Here is a 25,746-nt window from a genome sequence, read left to right on the forward strand (position 1 = left end):
TGCACATGCAGATAGCATACACACAATACACATGCACGCCCGCACGCGCGCACGCACACAAACACACACACACACACACACACACACACACACACACACACACACACACCCTCCCTGTGACACATTCTATTTAAAATGGTCATCAACTCCTGGCAACACAAATTTGCAAAGCCTTAAAAGGACCTCTGAGTCAATTCTTCCATTTTCAGCTGGAGAAATGGAGGCTTAAAAAAGCTGAAGCCGGGGGCCAGGTGGTAGTGCACCGAGTTAAGCGCACATAGTGCGAAGTGCAAGGACCAGTGAAAAGATCCTGGTTCAAGCCCCTGGGTCCCCACCTGCAGGGGGGTTGCTTTACAAGCGGTGAAGCAGGTCTGCATGTGTCCATCTTTCTCTCCTCCATCTCTGTCTTCCCCTCCTCTCTTCATTTCTCTCTGTGCTATCCAACAATAGCAATGACAACAACAGTAGCAAAAAAAAAAAAATGGAAAAAAGATAGTCATTAGGAGCAATGGTTTCACTAATGGCAGACACTAAGCCCCAGTGATAACCCTGGAGGCAAAAACAAACAAACAAATAAACAAAAAACCTGAAGCTACTCACCCAAAGTCATACAGCCTGCTAACCGCACAGCAAAGAAGTCTGAACATACGGGAATGCAGTTAGTTAACATGCTCAAAGGTCTATGTGACCGTCTTTAGACTGGCTGCCGCATAAAATGTCCCTTAGGAGTTGAGTGGAGCGTGGCACCTTAGTCTGACTTCCTCCCCACAGCAACAAAAATACAAGCAACTAGGTGGGTGGAGGAGGTGCCAGGTGGCTCACAGGTAAAGTACACACACACTGCCACGTGTGAGAACCCCAGGCTGAGCCAACTTTATCTCAGCTTGATCTCGCAGCAGCACCAGTGAAACCCAAGAGCTGCCACTTCCCACAGACAACTTCACAGCGCTGAGTGCTCCAGAATGCCCTGTGGTCCAGGCCCAGTAACTGTTCGTGGTGGTTACTACTCATCGTAGCAACACACTTGGTCTCTATCTGGCATTTGTGGCATGAGGTGGGGCCAAGCCTTCTTTCCCAGCTTTCCCCTAATCTTCCTTTTCTGCTTCATGTATAGGAAAATGTTCCCTGTTCCCTGCTGAGCAGGGCACAGGGCTGCCAGGGGTCATGAATATGTGACCCTTGCCACAGGGGTCCACAGCTGGGGGGAGAGGAGAGGAGAGACACACCCTCCAGTGTAATCAGTTTGCTCTGTCTTGAAATTCTTGGAGGAGGGGCGGTTTCCTGAGCTGAGTCTGGGAGTTGGGGGCAGGTGGGAAACAGCACTGTGAAGAAAGAGAAGAGGGAAGGATTATGGGGGGACAGAAAGATAGCACGGGGGGGGGCACTAGTGCTCTGGGTTAAGCACACATGGCACAAAGTGCAAGGATTGGCTCAAGGATCTCAGTTTGAGCACCCAGCTTTCCACCTGCAGGGAGGTTGCTTCACAGGCGGTGAAGCAGGTCTGCAGGTGTCTATCTTTCTCTCCTCCTCTCTGTCTTCCCCTCCTCTCTCCATTTCTCTCTGTCCTATCCAATAGCAACGACAGCAAAATGGAAAAAAATGGCTGTCAAGAGCAGTCAATTCATGGTGCAGGCACCGAGCCCCAGCACTAACCCTGGAGGCAAATAAATAAACGAAGGAAGGAAGGAAGGAAGGAAGGAAGGAAGGAAGGAAGGAAGGAAGGAAGGAAGGGACCCTTGCATTACAAGTGGGTAAGGCTTTCAAGGAGTTGGGTGAGTCTAAAGCTGCAGGGTTTTGAAATGTCTTTGCCCCATGGACACCACCCGTGTCCAAGCTGTCATGACTCTTGCTGGGACCATCCCAGTAGCTAGACTTCTCTTTACCTATGATAGGTTACTGACATACAACAACTTACAAGGGTCCTTATTGCATTATATATATCACGTTGAGAAAAAACTTCGTTTAGACAACTATACTCATTTTTTAAAATTTATTCCCTTTTGTTGCCCTTGTTTTATTGTTGTTATTATTGTTGTCATCATTGTTGGATAGGACAGAGAGAAATGGAGAGAGGAGGGGAAGACAGAGGGGGAGAGAAAGATAGACACCTGCAGACCTGCTTCACCGCTTGTGAAGCGACTCACCCACAGGTGGGGAGCTGGGGGCTTGAACCGGGATCCTTACTTGAACTGGGTCCTTGCGCTTTGCGCCACCTGCACTTAATCTGCTGCTGTGTCACCGCCCAGCTCCCAACCATACTCACTTTTACTGGGTAACATGTTTTTCTTTATTTTTTGTTGTTGCCTCCAGGGTTACTGCTGGGGCTCAGTGCCTGCACTACAAATCCACTGCTCCTGGAGGCCATTTTTCCTATTTTTGTTGCCCTTGTTATTGTCATTATTGCCATTGTTGTTGTTGTTGTTGGATAGGACAGAAAGAAATTGAGAGAGGAGGGGAAGACAGAGAGGGATAGAAAGACAGACACTTGCAGACCTGCTTCACCGCTTGTGAAGATGGGGAGCCAGGGGCTTGAACCGGTCCTTGCGCTTTGCGCCACATGCACTCAACCCACTATCCTACCACCCAGCCCCCATTTTCTCTTATAGTTGAACTCCAACACCAGATAGTTAGCTGTGATAAAAGGGAACAACCATATAATTCCTTTAAATGGATGGCAATGGGAAAAAAATATTTTTGCTTTTTGTATTAAGATCGCATGTTTTCATCTTGCTTCAGCCTCTTCACATCTGCTCCCTTTTCTTCACACCCACCAGACAGACCTCAGGGCCAGGTGCCTCTGTCTGTGTCATGTCCCAGCACCCTCACAAACACTCAACACCTCCACCGGCCTGCAGCACCACCACCAGATTCCTCAGCCAGACATGGAGAACTCTTCGTGATTTGGCCCAACTTACTCCAGCCTCCTGATCTTCTTCAAGTGTCCTTTGCTCCAGTCACTCCAGGCTGCTCCACATTCCACAGGCATGCCCTGCGCTCTCACACCGCCATGCCTATGCTTGGGCTGTGCCCTCTTCCTGGAATTCCACCCCTTCTGTTTGCTGCCTCCATCGCCCAAAGCCCTGCCCATAGGCTCCGCGCTCAGCCTTTTTAGCGTTCCCTCGCTGGCCTACTAATCTTTCCAAACTCTATAGGGCACTAGATAGTGCCTGTGTGCTTATTCTCTTCTACCTTGGAGCACATTTATGCCCTTTCTCTCAAGGATGAACCTTAGTCTTTGCTGGATCCCCAGCAACAAGCACTAGGTGCTAGAAAAGAGGTGTTGTGATTACATAGAGCCACATGGCTCTGGTGCTCCAGCTGCAAAAAAGAAGGTATTCCTTGGACTGACTGACTGACTGACTCTCTCTCTAGGATTTCATTTACTTATGAGAAAGATAGGAGGAGAGAGAACGAACCAGACATCACTCTGGCAGATGTGCTGCCGGGGATCAAACTTGGGACCTCATGCTTGAGAGTCCAAAGCTTTATCACTGCGCCGCCTCCCAGACCACAGACACTCTCCAAGACAGTAGCTCACCTGCTGCCCTAAGCAGCTTTACAGGTGGGGGGATCACCTGAAAGGAAACAGCAAGTTCGACCTTTGCAGTTCTTCTTTGGCTATACTGACTGGGTTACATTCCTGACAAACCTCATTTCTCTGGCTTTTTCTGGCCGAGCATCAGGCCATCAAACTGACTCCAACAACATCAACAACAGACTCCAAATAGTTGCTCTTTCTTCATTAATAAAAGCATTCTACCCTCTTATCTGGGCACATGGCCACTTCGATTAAAGACTAGATTTCCCAGGCTCCTTTGTGGTTCTGTTGAGTCATGTCATTAAATTCTGACTCAATAAGAGTCCAGTGGCAATTTCTTGTAACTTTCCTTAATAGGTGTTTGAATCATTCTTTATTTTTTAACCAGAGCATCAAACAGCTGTGGCTCTGGGCAGTGTTAGGGACCACATTTGGGTCCTCTCATATGCAAGTCCAGTGCACTAACACTGTGCATCTCCCTGCCCAGAACAATGACTTTTCTCCCCCCAGCTTTCCACTGTTTTTTTTTTTTTTTTTTTTTAACTATCTTTATTTATTTATTGGATAGAGACGGCCAGAAATCGAGAGAGGAGGGGGAGGGAGAGAGGGAGAGAGAGACAGATACCTACAGACCTGCTTCACCACTCATAAATCTTGCTCCCTGCAGGTGGGGACTGGGGGCTGGAACCTGGGTCCTTGCACACTGTAACATGTGCCTCTCAACCAGGTTTGCCACCCCCTCCCACTCATGTACAAGAGGATGAGGGCCACACCCTAGGGATGACAGGAAGATGATGCTAAACAGAATCTGAGACTCTGGGAAGTTTGGGAGGCTCAGCTTCATATCCCTCGACTTCCCACCTCTTGGATTTAAAGTTGAAGGATGAATAAGACACAGAGGAAGTTTTGTTATTTCAAGTCTTTGTAACTTGTAGCCAAACTTCACCTTCACTGAACAGATGGGTTCTCACCTCAGGACAGTGAGGCCTCAAGCAGGGCACTGGTGTTCCCTGGTTTGGGATTCCTGTAAAATGAAGTTTAAAACCCCCTTTAGCCTGAAACCTCAGATTGAAGGTTGAAACTCCCTGTGTAAACAGCTTGCTGCCACTTGGTCCTCTCTCTCTCTTGCCTCAGCCTCAGCCTTAGGGTTGTTGCTGGGGCTCGGTACCTGTACTACAAATCCATTGCACCTGTGGCCTCTTTTTTTTTTCCTTCATTTTTTTGAATGGGACAGAGAAAAACTGAGAGAGGAGGGGAAGGTGTAAAGAGAGAGAGAGGGGCCGGGTGGTGGCGTATCTGGTTGAAAACACATGCTACAATGTACAAGGGCCCAGGTTCAAGCTCCCAGCCCCCCACATACAGGGGGAAAGCTTCACAAGTGGTGAAGCAGAACTGCAGGTGTCTCTCTGTCTCTCTCCCCATCTCCCCCTACCCTCTCGATTTCTTTTTCTACCCAAATTAATAAATAAAAATTAAAAAAAAAGAAAGAGAGAGAGAGAGAAAGATAGACACCTGTAGATCTGCTTCACCGCTTGTGAAACAACCCCCTGCAGGTAGGAAGCCGGGGATTCGAACCGGAATCCTTGTGCATGTCTTTACGCTTCGTATTATGTGCACTTAACCTGGTGGGCCATTGCCTGGCCCTCCCAGTTGTTTTTCTCTCCACAGGTTACTATTGCTAAAGTCCATTCAACTGAACAGATGCTGCACTGTGGCAAAACTAATGAGGAAATTGTATCTGGATGTGTGAGTTGTGCACTGCACAACTCTATGGGCTTCATGCGCCCTCTAGATTATGTGGACAGTGTTCGTGGAGTTGTGTAGTACCCAGTCTGCAGACCTGTGACCCAGCTGCCACATATGGTGAAGCAGACACCTTTCTAGGTGAACTTTATCTCTGCCCCCCCGTTTTTTCTTAAAAAATAATATTTATTTATTTATTGGATAGACAGAAATTGAGAGGGAAGAGAGAGATAGAGAGGAAGAGAGACAGAGAAATACCTGCAGCCCTGCTTCACCAGTCATGAAGCTTTCCCCCTGCAGGTGGGGACCAGGGGCTTGAACCCAGGACCTTGTATGTTATAACACATGTGCTCAGCCAATGTGCCTCCACCCGGCCTTCCCTTGTCTTTTCTGGTAATAGCTATTCTCACGGGTGTGAAGTGATATCTCACTGTTATCTTTTTATTTACTTTTTAATTGTTTTATTTATAAAAAGGAAATACTGACAAGACCATAGGATAAGAGGGGTACAACTCCACACAATTCCCACCACCACAACTCCGTATCCCATCCCTTCCCCTGATAGCTTTCCTATTCTCTAACCCTCTGGGAGTATGGACCCAAGGTCACTGTGGGATGCAGAAGGTGGAAGGTCTGGCTTCTGTCACTGCTTCCCCGATGAACATGGGTGTTGGCAGGTCGATCCATACTCCCAGCCTGCCTCTCTCTTTCCCTAGCGGAGTTACTTGCAATTCCCTAATAATAAGAAATCACTGGTATCTGTTCGGTTTTCCTGTTGTTGGTTGCTGAGTTGTGTGAGTTGTTGATATATTTTGGATATGAAGCCCTTGTCAGATGTATGATTTGCAAATATTTTCTCCCACCCAGCAGGATGTTTTTCATTTTGCTGAGTTTCCTTTGCTATGCAGAAGCCTTTTCATTTTGGTGTATTTCCATCTGTTTATTTCTGCTTTTGTTTCCTTTGCTGTTAGAGTCAGATTCCCAAAGACATCTCTGAGAACCTTCTTCCATTACTTCTTTCAAGAATGCAAAAGTGGGGGCCAGGTGGTGGCACACGAAGTGCAAGGACCCGTGCAAGGGTCTCAGTTTGAGCCCCCGGCTCCCCACTTGCGGGAGGTGTCTTATCTCTCTCTCTCTCTATGCCTCTAGGGTTATAGCTGGGGCTGCATGGTACCTGTATCACAAATCCATTGCACCTGGAGGCTATTTTTTCCCATTTGTTGCACTTGTTGTTTATCATTGTTGTTGTTATTATTGTTGTTATTACTCCTGCCATTGTTGTTGGATAGGACAGACAGAAATCTAGAGAGGAGAAGACAGAGACGGGGAGACAAAAATAGACACCTATAGACCTGCTTCACCACCCGTGAAATGACCCCACTGCAGGTGGGGAGCCGTTGGCTCAAACCAGGATCCTTGCACTTCATACCATGTGTGCTCAACCCATTATGCTACCGCCTGCCCCCCTTTCTCCCTCTCTATGTTCCCTTCTCCTCTCAATTTCTCTCTGTCCTAACCAAAAAAAAAAATAAATAAAGCCACAGGAGCAGTGAATTCATAGCAAGCACAGGCACTGAGGCACTGAGTCCCAGTGAGAATCCTGGAGGCAAAACAAACAAAAACAAGAATGAAAAAGGGAAAGACAGACCCGGATGCCCATGGGTTTCCAGAAACTGGCCCACCTTTCATCCTTCATCGATACTACCTGTCCGGTACCGTGAGGGCTTGATGTGCTGCCTCTCGCTCGGGTGAGAGATGGACACGAAACTTAAGGCAAGGAGGAAGGCAGGGTTTAAAACTGGATGTTAATTCTGCCTTTGTTTTCAAGGATGCTCTGAATCCTATAAGGCAGAAATCACACATCTGTTAAACCTGGATGATGGGAACACAGGTATATCCTGTGATTTCTTATATGGTTAACATGTTTCTTGTTTAAAATATTAACTTCCAGGGAGTCAGGCTGTAGTGCAGTGGGTTAAGCGCAGGTGGCGCAAAGCGCAAGGACCGGCATAAAGGATCCTGGTTCAAGCCCTGACTCCCCACCTGCAGGGGAGTCGCTTCACAAGTGGTGAAGCAGGTCTGCAGGTGTCTGTCTTTCTCTCCCCCTCTGTCTTCCCCTCCTCTCTCCATTTCTCTCTGTCCTATCCAACAACGACAACAAGAATAACTACAACAATAAAACAACAAGGGCAACAAAAGGGAATAAATAAATAAATGTTTTTAAAAAATATTAACTTCCCAGTGTCCTGGGTGGGAAAGATGGAGTTTTGGGGGCTGGAGGCTCCCCAAGGAAGGGAGGTTGAACCTTGTGAAAAGGGAGGATTCTCACTTTAGAGGAATGAAGGGTTCCAGGTCCAAGAGCAAGCAGAGGTGGGGAAAGGGAGATGGAGGGGGTAAAAGGGGGGATATCCTGAGGAAGCTAGAGGCCAGCCTGAGGGAAGGAGCAGATGAGGAAGAGGTCAGGGGGCAAGAAGACAGTGGTGTGGAGATACCTGGCGTCTCTCAGCCTCACACCGCCAGCCCTTGTGCGTGGCCGGCAGTGTTTCTAAGGATGTGTGCCTATTTTTAGAGCAGAGATTTATTTCTTTCCATCTCAACTGTTTATTTCTGCCTCAGGCTTGTGATACTGCCGGTTTGTGTTACAAGGGGGAACCGTGGCCATATGGACCTGACTTGACTGCCTCCAGCATGGCCGGGAGTGTCTTCCTGCTTTGAAGACATAATCCGGGGCTTGAAGATGGGAAGAGGACTTTTTTTTTTTCCTCTAAGGTTACTGCTAGAGCTTAGTGCCAGCACTACAAATCCACTGCTCCTGGAGGCCTTTTTATTTTATTTTACTTATTCCATTTTATTATATAGGACAGAGAGAAACTGAAGGAGGAGGGAGAGAGAAAGGCAGATACATGCAGACCTGCTTCACTGTTCATGAAGCATTCCCCCTGTAGATGGGGAGACGGGGGCTTGAACCTGGATCCTTGCATACCATGTACGTTTAACCGGGTGTGCTGCCATCAGGCCCCCGTGAGGATTTTATTTGCACTGTGTGTCTAGGGGGCATGGTCTCTAAGCTCTGAGATGTTACAATTTTAGGGTTTCCCCTCCATCATTTCTTCCTGCAGCTCACAGCCCTTGTTCTCAGAACCCTAGGCTCACAGAAGCTCAGGGAGGCAGCTGTGCCTGCATCTAGAGGTGTTTGCTTGCTGGCCTTGTTCCAGGTGTCTGTTTCCTTCTCTTATAATGGCATTAACCCCAGCCTGGCAGACTCAATCTAATAGGACTTCATATCCCCACACGACACTTATAGGAGTCTGCAGGTGAGAAGACCTCAATAGAGAACAATAGTGTACAGGGGCTGGGCAGTGGCACATCTGGTTAAGCGCACATATTACCAAGCACAAGGACCTGGGTTTGAGCCCCTGCTCCCCACCTGCAGGGGATCCGCTTCACAGGTCTTGAAGCAGGTCTGTAAGTGTCTACCTTTCTCTCCCTCTCTATCTCCTTCCCCTCTCAATTTCTCTCTGTCCTATCTTAAAAAAAAATCAGTGAAAGTAGTGTAATTATTTTATTTATTTATTTATTTGTTTTACCAGAGCACTGCTCAGCTCTGGCTTATGGTAGTGAGGAGAATTGAACCTGGGACTTTGGAGCCTCAGGCATGAGAGTCTCTTTGCATAACCATTAAGCTATCTACCCCCACCCAGTAGGGTAATTATCACTATTACTGCTATCACGGCTAATGCACTGCTCTTATCACCACCATTACATTATCATCGCCACCACTGAAGAAACCTGTAGATTTCCACAGCTTTGTGGCTGCAGCATGTCACACACTCCCAGGAACCAACTTCAAGCTAAATTCCTAAGACCCAGATGCTCTACCAGGGTGGGGTTTTCTCTATCATCTTCTCTCTTGCAAATATTCTGATCCTCTTACTAGGACACTTAAAAGAGTCTGTTTTTTCCCAAGGCAATAATTACAGTGGCATTTTATGTGTTAGTGGTTTCTTTTTTTTTAATGGTTAGTATTGGTGGTGAAAACAGCCTCATAACACCAATGAAAATCAAACTGAAAAGTGGTCTGGGAGGTGGCGCAGTGTTAAGGCTTTGGACTCTTAAGCATAAAGTCCTGAGTTCAATCCCTGGCAGCACATGTACCAGAGTGATATCTGGTTCTTTCTATTTCCTCCTATCTTTCTCATAAATAAATTTAAAAAAAAAATTAAAAAAAAGAAAACTGAAAATAAAACCTTCAGACCTGTAATTCCCTTCTTGTCTTCCACCGCGCTACACCCCTACCCCCACCCACTGTGCACACTGGAGGCCCGCCTAAGTCGGCACCAGCTGCCCAGTCCTGGGTGCCTGGGCTCCTGGAATCGTGGCAGTTCTAGGGGTGCATCCTGGGTAGGGTGCTTTATCTCTCTAATCCTCAGTTTCTTCACCTTTATTTTTACTGATTTATTTGCCTAGTCATTGCTGCGAACTGACCTTTTCAGACAGAGAGAGACAAAGAAGGAAAAAGAGCACAGCACCAAAGCTCTATCCAGTGCCCTGGGTGCTGGGTTCAAATCGGGGTCACATGCAGGGCACAACAGGGGCAGCGTCTTGCTGCTGCCCCCTCCCCCCATCTTCAATATAGCACTGAGTTCTCGAACTTAACATTTTGTCAAATAAGATAACCCCTACACACAGTCTGCCCATGGCCCCTGCATTAAATGTTAACTAGCCAGCTCCTGTGAGAACCTGTTACGGTCCGGTTCCCCCCCCCCCCCCGCATGTCACCTCGAGCCCCCCTCTCTCACACTGGTCGTTCTCCCTTCAGCCCTCAGCCTGGTTCGAGGCAATCTGAACCGAGCAGTTGGCTCAGCTTCAGAGCAGCATCCACTTAACTCCAGAGAGAGGAGAAAGGGCAGGTCCTCTTGGGGAATCAGTCAACAGTGGATACTTTTAGCACATGGAGCATTCTTCTCCCGTGGGAGTCCAAGTGCAACAATCTCATGATAAGCTCGAGTTTTTCCAGCCTACAAAGTAAGTGATAGAAAGTTTTGAGGGATTTAAAAAAAAAAAATGTGTACAAGTTTGGAAACCTCTGTTACAAACAAAACTGCTTTCCAACTCTGAGTACTCCACTGTCACATGACATGGGGCCTAATAGTTGCATCACTGAAAATAAAACCCTGGAAGTGTTAGCCGACTTCAGCTAGTGAAAACTGCCAATGACTGCTTATGAAATCACAGGCCTGGGGAGACATCATAACAGTTACACAAAAGAATCTCAGGCCTGACACTCCGAGTTCCCAGGTTCAATCCCCGGCACAAGTCAGAGCTGAACAGTGCTCTAAGCTCTCATCTTTCTCTGTTATCTCTCTGTCATTAAAATAAATTTTAAAAAAATTTTAAATCACAGAGTTCAAGACGATGTCAGAGGGGACCAAGGCCTAACTGTGTACATTTTACAAGTAAAGAGACTGAGCTCCCAAGAGGGAAAAGTACCTAATTGGAGGAGCTTCACATACTTCTGCCTCTTGGGTTGTTCCCAGGAAGACAGGAGGGTTTTACACACCCACCACAACTATAAACCCAGGGGACATCTGTAACTCCGACCCAGCCCAACAGCCACATGGGTAAGTGGTGAACTCCCAGCACGACCTCAGTGCACAGCCCCTGCCCGGTTGTGGGACCCTGAACACATCACTTGGTCTCTCAGTATTCTCATCTGTGAAATGGGAGTGACAGCAGTGCCTGGACCAGAGAGTGATGCTGCTTGTTCAATGGAAGAGTATTTGCAAGGTACCAGCACACAGAAAGTGTCATCTCAACATCAAGTTAAGCAAAGAAAAAAAAAAAAAGACAGACTATACCAGAGAGAGTGGTGGGCTGGGTGCCAGTGTCCTGGGCTCTGGTCTGGTTCTGTTGCCATAAGCTCCCTCCCCTTTTCTGGGTTCAGTTCCTGCTCTGAAAGTTGGGGGTTAGACACATGCCTGTGTTTGTCTCTGTACCCCTTCCTGGCGCCAGTGGTCCACATACTTTTGGCCTCTCCCTGTACTGGGATTTTAGAACCTGGGTCAATGGCGGTGAAACTCAAACTAGAATGTTTGTGCTCTCAGGATGAAGGTGAGCTCATTCGATCTTTCTCAAAACTCACACATAGTGAATTGCAAATCAAGTAACAGAGACGTCTTAGTGAAGGGGCTGATTGTGCAGCCAGGACAAAAAATTCCCACGGGTTGCTGTTATTTCTGTTATTTAGAAAAGCCTCTCTTTTCTTTTCCTTAGATCTGGGGTGAAGTCGGTCTTTGAAAATGTCCACCTTGAAACCACAGTGGTCTAAGAATCACAAGTCTCAGATTGCTCAACCCTCCTCCCAAGTCTAAATGCACAACACATCTACCTACTTCTCAACAGTCAGGGCAGGGCATCCACCCGGAGCTGAGAGTTAGGGAGTCACTCAGCCCACTGAGGCCCAGGCTCCCCATCCTCTCTCTTACTTTCCTGGGAGGAGGGCTGAGGTAGCTGTGTGAGTGGTCCCTACAGCCTGAGGACCTGGGGGGAACAGATGCCCTGGTGTCTGCTCAGAGGGAGTTTTTCTGTGTGTGTGTGTGTGTGGGGGGGATGTCTCTGCACATGCAGACCAGCTGGGGTTCAAACTTCTGCACCTGTCCCCTCCCCACTCCCATGCAGGAAGCTTCACCTTCATCCTCGTTGCCACCTGACCAATTTGCAGACACAGCCAAAATCAAACCTCATCCCCAGCCTGGAGCTGGCAACCAGTAACCAGGGAGGGGCAAGACCACAGCCAACAGGACAGAGGCAGTGCTGGTCCGCATGGGGGAGGACTTGGGGGCTGCAATTTTCCTTCCTAGAAATAGCAACGGTTTTGTAAGGTCAGGGACATTTCCCCATCTCCAGAAAAGAACACACCAACCACTGGCCATACTGGATGCCGGGGTTCCCCAGTGAGCTCCGTCTACCTCTCACCCATCTGCCAGGCACCCCCTCCAGCCCATCTGTCCAGGGGGTCAGCTCTTGAAAGCAGCAAGGCTCTCCCTTGTCGTTGCTCCCTTGGACTGCTGAGGACAGTCTAAAGTCTTTAGTTAGCTGTGCAAATCTCTTCCAGCCTGTCAGTACCAGCTCCAACTCATCCACCTGCCACAGAAACCACACTGAGACACCCCCCCCCCCATTATCTTCTGAATGAGAGTCACTTCTCATGGCTCTAGACTTTCACTTGGCCTAGAATTCTTTGTTTGTATTCGTGATTTAGGAAAATCCAGGGCTGAGTTCCAATATCACGGGCTCTGGGAAGCCTCCCACTCATTAGAATTAATCCCTTCTCTGGGCTCCCTGTCAGCTCCTGTTTAGGACCCAGTGTTTTAGGCCCACTTCCCCCTGACTGAGCACTGAGTGGGCGAAACCCCGCCAAGCCCCCTGTAGATGACAGGTGTAGGGTTGACACCTCGCGGGTAAACAAGTCTTGTTTACTGAATTGACTATAAGTCGCTACCACCCCAGGCCCTGGTTTCTACTATTATTTTTTAATATTTCATTTATTTTATTTTAATGAGAAAGTTAGATATAAAGAAGGAGACAGACACCAGAGCACCTCTCAGCTTTGTTACTTTTTTCCTAGTGATTTACTAGTGATGGTTTATTTTTTAATTTTTTAAAATATTTATTTATTCCCTTTTTGTTGCCCTTGTTGTTTTATTGTTGTAGTTATTATTGTTGTTATTGATGTTGTTGTTGCTGGATAGGACAGAGAGAAATGGAGAGAGGAGGGGAAGACAGAGAGGGGGAGAGAAAGATAGACACCTGCAGACCTGCTTCACTGCTTGTGAAGCGACTCTCCTGCAGGTGGGGAGCTGGGGACTCGAACTGGGATCCTTACACTGGTCCTTGTGCTTTGCGCCATGTGCGCTTAACCCGCTGCACTACCGCCCAACTCCCCACTAATGATGGTTTATAAGAACAGAAGACAATAGGTGTAGAATGGCATGCCACAGCCCTTTCTGAATGAGCGCAATATCTCACCCCATAGACCAAGTAGAGCAGACTGCCTTCTGTAAGGTGGACAGGCCACATCCAGCCAGCTGAAGATCTGAACAGAATGAGAAGACTGCCCTTCCCAGAGCAGGAATTTCCTCCTACCTGGCTGCCTTTAGCAGGGGACACAGGTTCCTCCCACTCCCTACCCACTGCCCTAGCCTTTGGATTTGAAATGAAACATTGGTTCTTCCTAAACATTTTTTTTCCCCATACAGGGTTGTGCTGGAGCTGGGTGCCTGCATTGCTTCTGGCAGTCATCTTTTTCCCATTGTTTTTGCTGCTATTGTTCTTGTTGGATAGGACAGAGAGAAATTGAGAGAGGAGGGGAAGACAGAGAGAGGGAGAGAAAGGCAGATACCTGCAGACCTGCCTCATTGCTTGTGAAGTGTCCCCCTCCCCCACAGGTGGAGAGCCAGGGATTCGAACTGGGATCTTTGCATGGGGCCTTATACTTAAGAGTCATGTGTGCTTAAACCGGTGTGCTACTGCCTGGTCCCCTTCAAAATGAAACATGTCACCTGCTCTCTTTGGTTCTTTGAATTTAGACTGACCCTATGAAACCACGTCTTCTGGGTCTCTAGCTTGCCAACTGCAGATCTCAGGTCTTGTTACCTTCCTAATCATAATACTCTATACACATCATCCTATTCTGTCTTTCCTTCTCCCTGAGACCAAGTCCTTAGGTATGTAAAGTTTCACTGCTCTTGGGCTGATTTTTTTCACTCAGAGAGAGAGGGAGACACACGACAGCACCAAAGCCACCTCTGGTGCTGTGGTGCTTCCTTCCGTGTGGTGCTGGCACTCAAAGCTAGACTGTGTGAATGCCAAAGCAAATGCCCTACCTGGTGATCTATCTCTTCTGGTCCTTGCTTTAGAGTTACCACACACACTAATGTACGCATGCATGCACGCACACCCACAGGCACATACACACACACACACATGCACGTACGCACATGCACGCACACTCACACACTCACTGAAAAGACGACACTATGCCAGTGCCGCTGCCACAGAAGGAAAAGGGAAGTGTCAGCTTCAGCCTGTCTGTCCCAGGTGGGACTGGGTGCTATCCCCACGGAACGTGCTCCCCTCAGAGCCTACTCACATCAGGGTCCAGCTCATCCAGCTCATTTTCCAGCGTCTTGAGCTCCTCTTCTGTCAAGGCTCCGAGGATTTCATCTTCATCCAGGTCACGATATTTCTCTAGCTCTCGTCTGTATGACATCATAGAAGAAGAACTTGTCTTTGTCTTCTGAGGGTCTGTGCCAATGGAGGACCTACCAGGAAGAGGAAACTCTTAGAAAGACCCTTCTTGGGGAGTTGGGCAGTAGCGCAGTGGATTAAGCGCATGTGGTACAAAGCACATGGACAAGCTTAAGGATCCCCGTTCGAGTCCCGGCTCCTCACCTGCAGGGAAGTCGCTTCCCAGGTGGTGAAGCAGGTCTGCAGGTGTCTATCTTTCTCTCCCCCTCTCTGTCTTCCCCTCCTCTCTCCATTTCTCTCTGTCCTATCTAACAACGATGTCAACAATAACTATAACAATAAAAAAACAAGGGCAACAAAAGGGAATAAATAAATAAAATATATATTTTTTAAAAAAAGAAGAAAGGCCCTTCTTGGATTTGCTCTCTCAGAGCTTATCATCACTTAAGAGTCCTGGGCATGTTTTATGAGAACCAGGATAAACATCACAGAGTGGATGACAGTATGAAGTTGGGTTTATTTCCTAATAACAGTGTGTAGGGGAAAGTCCCGTGGGCATGGGGTTTAATAAACTGTAATCAGTTGTGATCCGCACGGCTGTCAGGTACGGGTAAATAGGTGATTAGAAATGGCTACTGAGTACACGACAACAATGGCATCCTTCAAGCTGTTTACTCTTCTGTGCAGCCCTTCATCTGCCCCTCATGCCCCGATGGGACATCAACGCTGGACTTTGCCAAGCTGATGGCAAAGGCCTCCGTGGTTTATTCTAGCACTTTAGTGGTCATTCACTCGCATGCCTGCTGCAGGCACACACTTAACTGGCCACGTTCCACTTCATCCTCTTGAAAAGTGCCCACAGTAAGAGCTAGCTAGCTTTTACCACCACGTGACGTCTCACATTATAGCATATTACAAGTTTATTTTTTTCTTTTTCTGAAGAGAGAGACAGAGAAGTGTTGGTATGCTTCTAAGACCCCTTCTGTTTCATTGGTTTGATCCCCCCTGCTTAACACTGTATTCTATTTGCACAGCCATTGTTGACTGAGCACCCCCTGCCTCCAGGGCATTGGTTTAATCCTCACTGTTTTGCACACTTTTTCCTTCTCCCCACCCCCTATCCTACGTACATCCTCTTCAGACCTGACTCTTCCACCTCAGGATACAGAAGGACAGGATTGTGATTAGAGATAGCTAGATTGCGCTGCGTTCCACATGAATAAAGACTGAACTGCATACCACTCAGCCATGAGTCCCTGGTCGTCTCTGTCTCCCGCCCGTGAAGCTCAGCCCGGCAAAGAAGGGCAGAGGGAGAGGGAGGGAGTGAAAGAAACCACAGCACTGGAGCTCCCTTCAGCATGGTGCAGGCCAGGCTCAAACCTAGGTGGCACACATGGCAAAGCAGCACGCTATCCATAGAACTATTTGCTGGCCCAAGAATTTATTCTCTTTTTCTTCTTTCCCTTTCCATCCATTCATCCATCCATCCTTTCTTCTCTCAATTTATTAGAGAGAAAGAGAGAGAGAGAATGAGAACACACCAGAGCATGACTCTGGCACATGCAATGCTAGGGATCAAACTTAGGATTTCATGCGTGAGCCTACTGCTTTAACCACTGCACCATGTCCCAGGTCACAAAGATTTCTGAGTTTATCTCTGAGGTAGGTGGCTGCTTTGCCTCCATTTCACAATTGAGGGCAGTAGAACTGAAGAAGTTGGTGACTTATACAAACTATATTACCATGAAGGGGCAGAACCACTTTTTTAAAAAAATATTTTAGGTTTTTTAATTTAAATATTTTTAACTTATTTTATTATTTATTTATTTATTATTGAACAGAGACAGAAATTGAGAAGGGAGGGGGAGATAGGAAGGGAAAGGACAGAGAGACATCTGCAGCCCTGTTTCACCACTTGTGAAGCTTTCCCCCTGCAGGTGGAGACCAGGGGCTTGAACCTGGTCCTTGTGAATTGTACTGTGTGTGCTTAACCATTGCTTGGTCCCCAGAACCACTGTTTGAACCCAGGTGTGCCTTAAGCCCTTCTGTTCCTCAGCTTGGCTGATTACATGACATGCCCAGCTCTCATATCATCTCCTCTAGTAAGCCTTAGCATTCCCTGGGCAAGCAGAACCCATCACGGTCACAGCGCCATGTCAGTGAACACTGCTTCACACACCCCAGCCTCCCATGAGCCTCACAAAGCACCCTGATGTTTCTGCCTCCAGGAGCCTGGCATTCCTTAAAACATTAAGCCAGCTCCCCCTGCTCCACCCTGCATTCCTGATACTATGGCCTATCTACATAATCATTATTTTGCCGGAGAGATCCCCACCCATTCCATTCCTTTGATCTATCTTCTTTCTACCCTCAAGACCCTCCCTGCCTGCAGGGTAGTATTAATCCTACCAGTTAAAATCCTCACAACAGTTGCTAAGGAAGTTCCTACTTTTCCAGCCCCTTTTGCCTTTCTCCGCCCCTTTCCTAGCCATTTCCGTTTCCGACTTGCCACTTCCGGGTCTGCCCTTTAAAAGCCTTGGCTCTCTGATCAATAAAGATATTGCATTGTCTCACCACCACAAGTCTGTTCCTGAATCCTCTCCCTCACATCGCTGAGTGAATAGCAGCCCAGGCTGGCTCTGGTTGAGTTCTCTCCTACCCAGAGAGTACGCACCCGGGAAGAGGTACCCCCACGCTAGCCCGGCACCATGGATTCCCTGTGAGCAGTCCCTAGGCTTCTTTATTCCTCTCTCCCCAAGAGCCATCTGGGCAGGAAAGGTGAATCCAATTCTAGTTCTTTGAAATGCATCAATACCTACCAGCTTGAGTTGGTCCAGTCAACAGACCTGAGGAGATTTTAGAGACAAAGAGAAATTGAGAGAGAAAGAGAGACATCAAGAGACAGAGACCCATAGCACGGCTTTATTGCCTGTGAAGCCTTTATCCCTGCAGGTGGAGACCACGTGCTTGAACCTGGTTCCTGAGCATAATAACATCTGCCCTCAAACAGATGTGCCACCACCCAGATGTGCACTTTCTCCTTCTGACACACACTAGATTGCTGTAGAAGCCATTAGCAGCTTAGTACCCAAACCTGTGTCCACATGTCCTCAGTCTCCATGAGCTGAGCTGCCAGCTTTTCTTTCTGAAGCTGGTGGATTAAATGGTGAGGTGGCAAGGGCCAGGAGGTGTCACATCCAGTCAAGTGCACACAGGACTAAGCAAAAGGACCTGAGTGAGGATCTGGGTTCGAGTCCCCCACTCCCTACCTGTAAGAAGAATGTTTCATGAATGGTGAAGCAGGTTTTCAGGTGTCTCTCTTTCTCTCCCCCTCTTCTCTCAGTTTCTCTCTGTCCTATTCAATAAAATGGAAAAAATGCTCCTTGCACACCGTTGTTTTTGTTTTCTTTTTTTTCTTTTTTTTGGTAGGAGAGAGAGAAATTGAAAGGGGAGGGGAGATGAAGGAGAAAGGGAGAGAGACATCCGAAGCACTGTTTCACTACTCATGAAGCTTCCTCCTTGCAGGGGGACCAGGGGCTTGAACCCTAGGCCTTTGGACATGGTGACATACACGCTCAACCAGGTGTACTGCCACCTGTCCCCCAATATTCCGTTTTTGGGGTGAAGGACTCTGAAAATGTCCAAGAGGTCTAGTCTGTCAATCTCTTCATTCAATTCTCTTGTATCTTTATTGGTTCTCTGCTTTGTTGACCTGTCTAAGTGTGAGAGTGGGGTATTGAAGTCTCCCACTATTATTGTATTACTATTGATGTATTTTTGAAATTCTTTCAGTAGGTGCTTAATGTATTTAGATGGTCCCTCATTGGGTGCATAGATGTTAATAATTGTTAAGTCTTCTTGGCTGATTGATCCTCTAATCATTATGTAATGTCCTTGCCTATCTTTTATTACTTTATTTAATTTAAAATCTATCGTGTCTGAGATGAGAATGGCTGTTCCTGCCCTTTTTTGTGGTTTGTTAGCCTGTATGATAGTTTTCCATCCTTTCACTTTAAGTCTGAGTTTATCTTGTTGTGACAGATGGGATTCTTGCAAGCAGCATATGGTTGGGTTATGTTTTCTGATCCATTCCCCCAACCTGTGCCTTTTGATGGGTGAGTTTAAGCCACTGACATTTATTGATATTATGGATTTAATGTATTGTAGTGCCATTGTTCAAAAAAAAATTTTTGTTTGCTCTGATATATTGCAAGTATTATAGTGATGTTCTTGTTTATAAGAGGTCTTTTAGAACCTCTTTCAGGGCTGGCTTGGTGATGGTTGCCTCCTTTAACTGTTTTTTATCTAAGAAGGTTTGGATCCCTCCATCTAGCTTGAATGAAAGTCTAGCAGGATATATTATCCTTGGTTGAAACCCTTTTTCATTCAGGGCTCGATAGATATCTTGCCACTCCCTTCTGGCTTTTAGAGTTTGAGTGGAGAAGTCTGCAGATAATCTTATGGGTTTTCCCTTGTATGTGACTTTTTGTTTCTCTCTTGCAGCCTTTAGGATCCTTTCTTTATCCTTACTTCTTCTCATTGTGACTATGATGTGTCTTAGTGTCCAATATTCCGTTTTTAAGAAGCTTTATTACCTACGAGAGAGCGTTGCACAAGAGCCAGAGAGAAAGAAAGAGGAAGGGAGGGACCAAAACGCTACTCTGGTACCTGCAGTGCTCAGGCAGGGAAATGCAAAGCTCTGTCAGCCCCCTCCCATCAATACCAAAGAGAAAGCTCCAGTGGGAAAAATGGCATCATGAGCTCAGGAAGAAGAGTCACCTGTGTGTCTGGAGCTCGTGCCCCTGCACTCAAGCCAACAACGTGAGAAACGTGTAGTCACAACCCCAGAAGAGCCTGGTCCCTCAATGGGCTTAGCAAGTAATCAAAACCCCTCCATGCAATACGCCTCTATCTGCTCCACTGGCCTGTCACTCAGCTACGCCGACATGTCCATTCTGGCCTGACAGGCTTTGATTTCACACGGTGACACTCATTCAAACCTGAGTTTAAGTTACATCTTTCCTCCCTACTGGTTTCCACAGTAAAATGGATCTTATATTTGCACACCAAACTCCAGCCTGGGGGCTGGGCTTGGGGACACCTGGATCTGTGAGCTGTAGCTTTACAGTGCTGACACTGAGATGGCTTTTAGGGCTCAGCTCTGCCTTCTTCCATCAATCCTCCGGGTTCAGCTTCCCAGGGAATGGCCTCGACTCGGGAAACAAGAGGTGCTGCTCTGGGATCTAGCCACATAGCTGGGGTCCTCAACCTCGGAACCCGACCCTTACGGTGTCTTTGCTTGAGGACTGTCCTGTACACCTCGGCGGCACGCCTCACCGGCCTGACCACCAGAGATCCCCAAAGCTTCAGCCCTCCCCCTGGGGGCCCACAGGAGCCCAGCTGTGCAGCCACAAGCACGTGGGTGGTCAGAAATAACCAGACACAGTCTCTCTGCCCCCCCCAGCTCTCCCCCACTGTCTTGTGCGCAGCACCATAAGCAGCGGCGCACCTGGTTAAGCACACACATTACGGTGTGAAAGGACCCAGGTTCAAGCCCATGGCCCCCACCTGCAGGGGGAAAGCTTCACGAGTGGTGAAGCAGGGCTGCAGGTGTCTCTCTGTCTCTCTCCCTCTATCTCCTCCTCTTAGTTTCTCTCTGTCTCTATCCAATAATAAATAAATAATTTTTAAAAAAGCAGTGGCCCCCTGGGAGGGGGTGAAGTGAGGCTAAGAACTCGGCTCCAGTACCTCTTGGCCTCCAGATTTCAAACTGAGGGGCCTCTTGGGGGCAGGGAGCAGAGCAGGTAGGGCATGAAAGGGGTGGACAGGAGAGTAATGGAGTTTGGGGTGAGACAATCATTATGCTGGGAAGACAGGCTCCGGGGCAGATGTTTGCAGACTACAGAGACCACCACCGCCTTCTGCGCTGCAGGCCTGCACTCCCGTCAGGCAAGGAGGGAAGCCGCCTCAGGGGGCACTGTCACCTGTGAAGGGACTCAGAGAAACAGGACGGGGGGGGGGGCAGCCACCAAGGTGCCATCCTCTGATGCCACTTGCCAGGGAGCTCTGGCATGTCAGCCTCACTGCTCCCTCTGCCCGGGTGAGGGGTGGAAGCAGAGAGGGACTGGCCACAGACTTCTGGGTCTAGAGCAAAGTAAGACCCTGTGGTCCCTTTGTGTTGGTATACTTCTGGATTGCAAAAAACAACACCTTTGATTTAAAAAAAATGGGGGGAGCAGTGACATATAAAACCTATCCTTTGTCTCATGATTCGGAGGCTCAGGCATGAAAGTCTTGTGCAGAAACACTTCACTGTCTCCCCATCCCCCAGGCTCTCTCTTGACCTGAGGTGGTGGCGGCTTCCTGTTTACCAATGTGAGCACAGGTGGCCCTGTGATTGGGGCTCAGGGCTTCACCTTCCTTCCTCTGCAGGATACTGGGCAGACACATCTTATCCTGGTCAAGCCAGGCACCTCCTCTCCTCACTGGCCATTGCCTCAACCCTAAGGATGGGTGACCCCAGGTACTCTGTGCCTGGCCTGGGGAGGCCGGGTGGGGGGACTGAGAGGCTCCTCCTACGTTTGCCAGCTGACTGCATGGGGGGCAGGACCCAGTCCATGCAGCTCCCCCAGGGAGCAGACAGGCAGCAGGAGGTGGGACCCTTGCGAGTCAAGGTTCCAGACTGTGGTGCATGCTCCCTCTCTACAGGGCTTCACTTAACACTCTAAGTGCAGGGGCCAGGGCGATGGCTTAGCAGCCAGAGCGTACATTACCATGCACGACGGCCTAGGTTTGACACCATGCAAGTATCATGCAAAAGGGGAGCTTCGTAAGTAGTGGAGCAATGCTGTACGGTCTCTCCTAATCACTCTTGCTATCTTCCTCCCTGTCTCCTACCCTCTCTCTATAAGGAAAAGGAAAGAAAAACTTTTTTTAAAAAATGAGGTCCTCCAGGCATTGTGGAATCAGGCAGGTGTGAAGTCCCACTAAAAACTCTAGCGGCAAAAATAAAGAAAAATCCAAAGGTAAAATTGAGAACTTTAAGGCAGTGGCTACAAAGCATCCGGTGAAGCACGGCTTATGGAAGCCAATCCCAGGACGCTCACCCTATGGAGGCCAATCCCGGGACGCGCACCCTGTGGAGGCCAATCCCGGGACGCACACCCTGTGGAGGCCAATCCCGGGACGCTCACCCTGTGGAAGCCAATCCCAGGATGCTCACCCTGTGGAGGCCAATCCCGGGACGCTCACCCTGTGGAGGCCAATCCCAAGACGCTCACCCTGTGGAGGCCAATCCCAGGACGCTCACCCTATGGAGGCCAATCCCGGGACGCGCACCCTGTGGAGGCCAATCCCGGGACGCGCACCCTGTGGAGGCCAATCCCGGGACGCGCACCCTGTGGAGGCCAATCCCGGGACGCTCACCCTGTGGAAGTCAATCCCAGGATGCTCACCCTGTGGAGGCCAATCCCGGGACGCGCACCCTGTGGAGGCCAATCCCGGGACGCTCACCCTGTGGAAGCCAATCCCAGGATGCTCACCCTGTGGAGGCCAATCCCGGGACGCTCACCCTGTGGAGGCCAATCCCAAGACGCTCACCCTGTGGAGGCCAATCCCAGGATGCTTGGCCCGTGGAAGCCAATCCCAGGATGCTCACCCTGTGGAGGCCAATCCCGGGACGCTCACCCCAAGGAAGCCAATCCCAGGATGCTCACCCTGTGGAGGCCAATCCCGGGACGCTCACGCTGTGGAGGCCAAACCCAAGATGCTCACCCTGTGGAGGCCAATCCCAGGACGCTTGGCCCGTGGAAGCCAATCCCAGGACGCTCATCCTGTGGAAGCCAATCCCGGGACGATCACCCTGTGGAAGCCAATCCCGGGACGCTCACCCGCTCACCCTGTGGAGGCCAATCCCGGGACGCGCACCCTGTGGAAGCCAATCCCGGGACGCTCACCCTGTGGAGGCCAATCCCAGGATGCTTGGCCCGTGGAAGCCAATCCCAGGATGCTCACCCTGTGGAGGCCAATCCCAGGACGTGCACCCTGTGGAGGCCAATCCCGGGATGCTCACCCCGTGGAAGCCAATCCCAGGATGCTCACCCTGTGGAGGCCAATCCCAGGACGCTCACCCTGTGGAGGCCAATCCTAAAACGCTCACCCAGTGGAGGCCAATCCCAGGATGCTTGGCCCGTGGAAGCCAATCCCAGGATGCTCACCCTGTGGAGGCCAATCCCGGACGTGCACCCCGTGGAGGCCAATCCCGGGACGCTCACCCCGTGGAGGCCAATCCCAAGACGCTCACCCTGTGGAAGCCAATCCCGGGACGCTCACCCCGTGGAGGCCAATCCCAAGACGCTCACCCTGTGGAGGCCAATCCCGGGACGCGCACCCTGTGGAGGCCAATCCTGGGGTCGCGCACCCTGTGGAGGCCAATCCCGGGACGCTCACCCTGTGGAGGCCAATCCCAGGACGCTCACCCTGTGGAGGCCAATCCCAAGATGCGCGCACCCTGAAGGTCTAGGTCAGACTCAGCCTTCACTCACGCTGCTCCTCCCCCCGCAGCCCCCACCACACCAGACGTTCCCCCAAGGAAGATGGCGCCATCAGGCAATGGCAGGAGGGACACTGGGATAGGAGACAGGGGATCTGGTTATAAGACTTGTCTGGGTTTGAGAATTTGCTGTTTGACCTGGAGTAGGCAGCCCGGCTTCTCTGGACCTCTGTCTCTCCACCTGACCCGCAGCCTCACTGTGTGCAGGCTTCGATGAGAAAGACAGAAACCAGTGAGAGGCCCCAAGGATGCTTGTAGTCAGGTGGGTGGAGTAAGAGTAACACCATAGCCCTGTGGTGCTGTTACACAGTCAGTTCATCCACAGCCCTGGGCTGGGGACAAGAGTGAGGTGTCCATTAGTCTATTAGTCCCCGCACCCCCTTTACAGAAAAGTCCCCATGTGGGGGACCAATCTGGTGAAAGACGGATGTTTGGACCAGTGGCGCCCTGGACAGGAATCCCTGCCCTGGCTCCCACTGGCTGGGCAGTGTCTCCCTGTTGAGAAGACATAGATTTACTTAGTTTATCAAGTGTCAGGTTGCCACGAGAAACTTCCCAAAGATTAAAAAAAAAACAACAACAAAAACACCCACTGAGGCAATGGACTGACAGGAGGACGTATGCACCTGCTGGGACAGGCATGTGAGCCGAAGCGGTGGGGCCCCAGGCGGTGGGTATCTTGGCTGATGGTTGTTGGGAGCTGACAAGATGGAATTCAGGACCTTCCAGGGGCTGATTTATGAACACCATGTTTGGAGTCACGGGGTTGGAGAGGATGGAGACTCAGACCAGCTATCTTTCAAAGACTTGTTTTCTGTTCTTGTTTGCATTTATTTTCTCCTGGCTGATCTCATTCTCTTAGTCATATGGGAAAGTACCTCCTGGAGGGAAAAACACAGATGCCAAACACGGCCTCTGAGTCCGTCACTCGCTGCAGTTGCTACAAATGCCAGGCCAGGAGCCTCAGAGGTCCACACGCCAGCCTGCGTGATCAAGGGGTTTAAATTTAAAAAGTCCTACTGGGTCAACATACTCCTCCACGAGAAGAAGCCTGGTCCTGAAATGAGTGAAGCCTAGAATGTTCCTAGCTACGACCATGGAATGTGAGCTCAGACCTACAGGGATACACAGGCCCCTGTGCTGAATATGGGCCCCAGATCAGATCGATTGGGGGTTACAGTTAATGGTATTTATATACTTTCCCCAGATTTGGGAGCTACTCTCTTCTCTGATCCATCTTTCTAGTCTTTTTTTTTTTAATTTTTTTTATTTTTTGGACAGAGACAGAAATCGAGAGGAGAGGGGGAGATAGAAAGGAAGAGAGAGAGAGAGACAGGAAGAGAGAGAGAGAGAGAGACACCTGGAACACTGCTTCACCACTTGCAAAGCTTTTCCCCTGCAGGTGGGGACCAGGGGCTCGAACCTGAACCTGGGTCCTTACACACTGTAACATGTGCTGAGCCAGATGCCCTGCTTTCTAGTCTTATTTCCAACTCTGACACCACCTCCCCAGACAATACCTTTAGCCCACCTGCATGTCAGCTGCCAGACTCAGGCAAAAATCAGTAAAGTCATGGGCCTGTTGGAATAAACCTAAAATAGATTTCCTAGCTTTTTCCAAAATGGAAACCGACCCCCCCCCCATCTCACCTGCTGTATTCTTACCTTTACGTTCCTGATTATTTAACAATTTGCTCTGCTTTATATCTCAATGCTTTTCAGCTATCAAGTTGCAGTGCTACCATGATGCCAACATGACTTCCCTGGGCAGATGACCTCACCAATGTGTCCTGGAACCCCACCTCCCCAGATCCCTGCCCCACTAAGGAAAGAGAGAGACAGGCTGGGAGTATGGATCAACCTGTCAATGCCCATGTTCAGCAGAGAAACAATTACAGAAGCCAGACCTCCCAGCTTCTGTACCTCATAATGATCCTGGGTCCATACTTCCAGAGGGATAAAGAATAGGGAAGCTTCCAATGGAGGGGATGAGATGCGGAACTCTGGCTGTGGGAATTGTGTGGAATTGTAGCCCTCTTATCCAATGGACTTGTGGAACATAACTGAATCAATAAAAAAAAAAATTAAAGGGAGTCAGGCGGTAGCACAGTGGGTTAAATGCAGGTGTCACAAAGCGCAAAGACCAGTGTAAGGTTCCCGGTTCGAGCCCCCGGCTCTCCACCTGTAGGGGAGTCACTTCACAAGCAGTGAAGCAGGTCTGCATGTGTCTATCTTTCTGTCCTCCCCTGTCTTCCCCTCCTCTCTCCATTTCTCTCTTTCCTATCCAACAACAACGACATCAATAACAACAATAAAACAGCAAGGACAACAAAAGGGAATAAATAGATAAATATTTTTTTAAAAATTAAAAAAAAAGAAAGTCCAGTATGCACGTGTCACAGTGTGCTTGTAGTCTGCATAGCTTGAGGTCACCACAGTGGCTGAGTCACCTCCAACACACACCAGTGCAAATAGCAGGAAGCCACTCTGAAGCCATCTCCCCTTCCCCAGCCGCTGCCCCCCTGCCCCCTGCCCTGCCACACTCCACATGAGGCCTCTGCTCCCCAGCCCTCTGCTGATTCCCTCCTGTAGGCCACTGCAGGTGCATACTAGCCTCCCCTTCCTTGTCACCATGCTCCACACCGACTGAAAAGGCTTTTGGCAA

The 25,746-nt window shown here is 49.2% G+C and overlaps 1 protein-coding gene across 2 annotated transcripts in view; it reads right to left on the reverse strand.

The window, feature by feature from the left end:
• Positions 1-25,746, reverse strand: part of TMOD1 (tropomodulin 1) — a 94,615-nt gene that overhangs the window by 56,816 nt on the left and 12,053 nt on the right. Inside the window, exons 2-3 of one of the 2 annotated variants that reach the window (XM_060199144.1) lie at positions 14,433-14,604; positions 14,305-14,331 (exon numbers count right to left, since the gene is read on the reverse strand). In XM_060199144.1, the coding sequence (XP_060055127.1) occupies positions 14,305-14,331; positions 14,433-14,555 (150 nt within the window). In that variant the 5' untranslated portion in view covers positions 14,556-14,604. Of the gene's footprint in view, positions 1-14,304; positions 14,332-14,432; positions 14,605-25,746 lie in introns of those variants that run through there. The other variant, XM_007524120.3, reaches the window with a different exon arrangement.

Source organism: Erinaceus europaeus, chromosome 10, assembly GCF_950295315.1.
Source record: "Erinaceus europaeus chromosome 10, mEriEur2.1, whole genome shotgun sequence".
In the NCBI taxonomy this organism is placed as follows: domain Eukaryota; kingdom Metazoa; phylum Chordata; class Mammalia; order Eulipotyphla; family Erinaceidae; genus Erinaceus; species Erinaceus europaeus.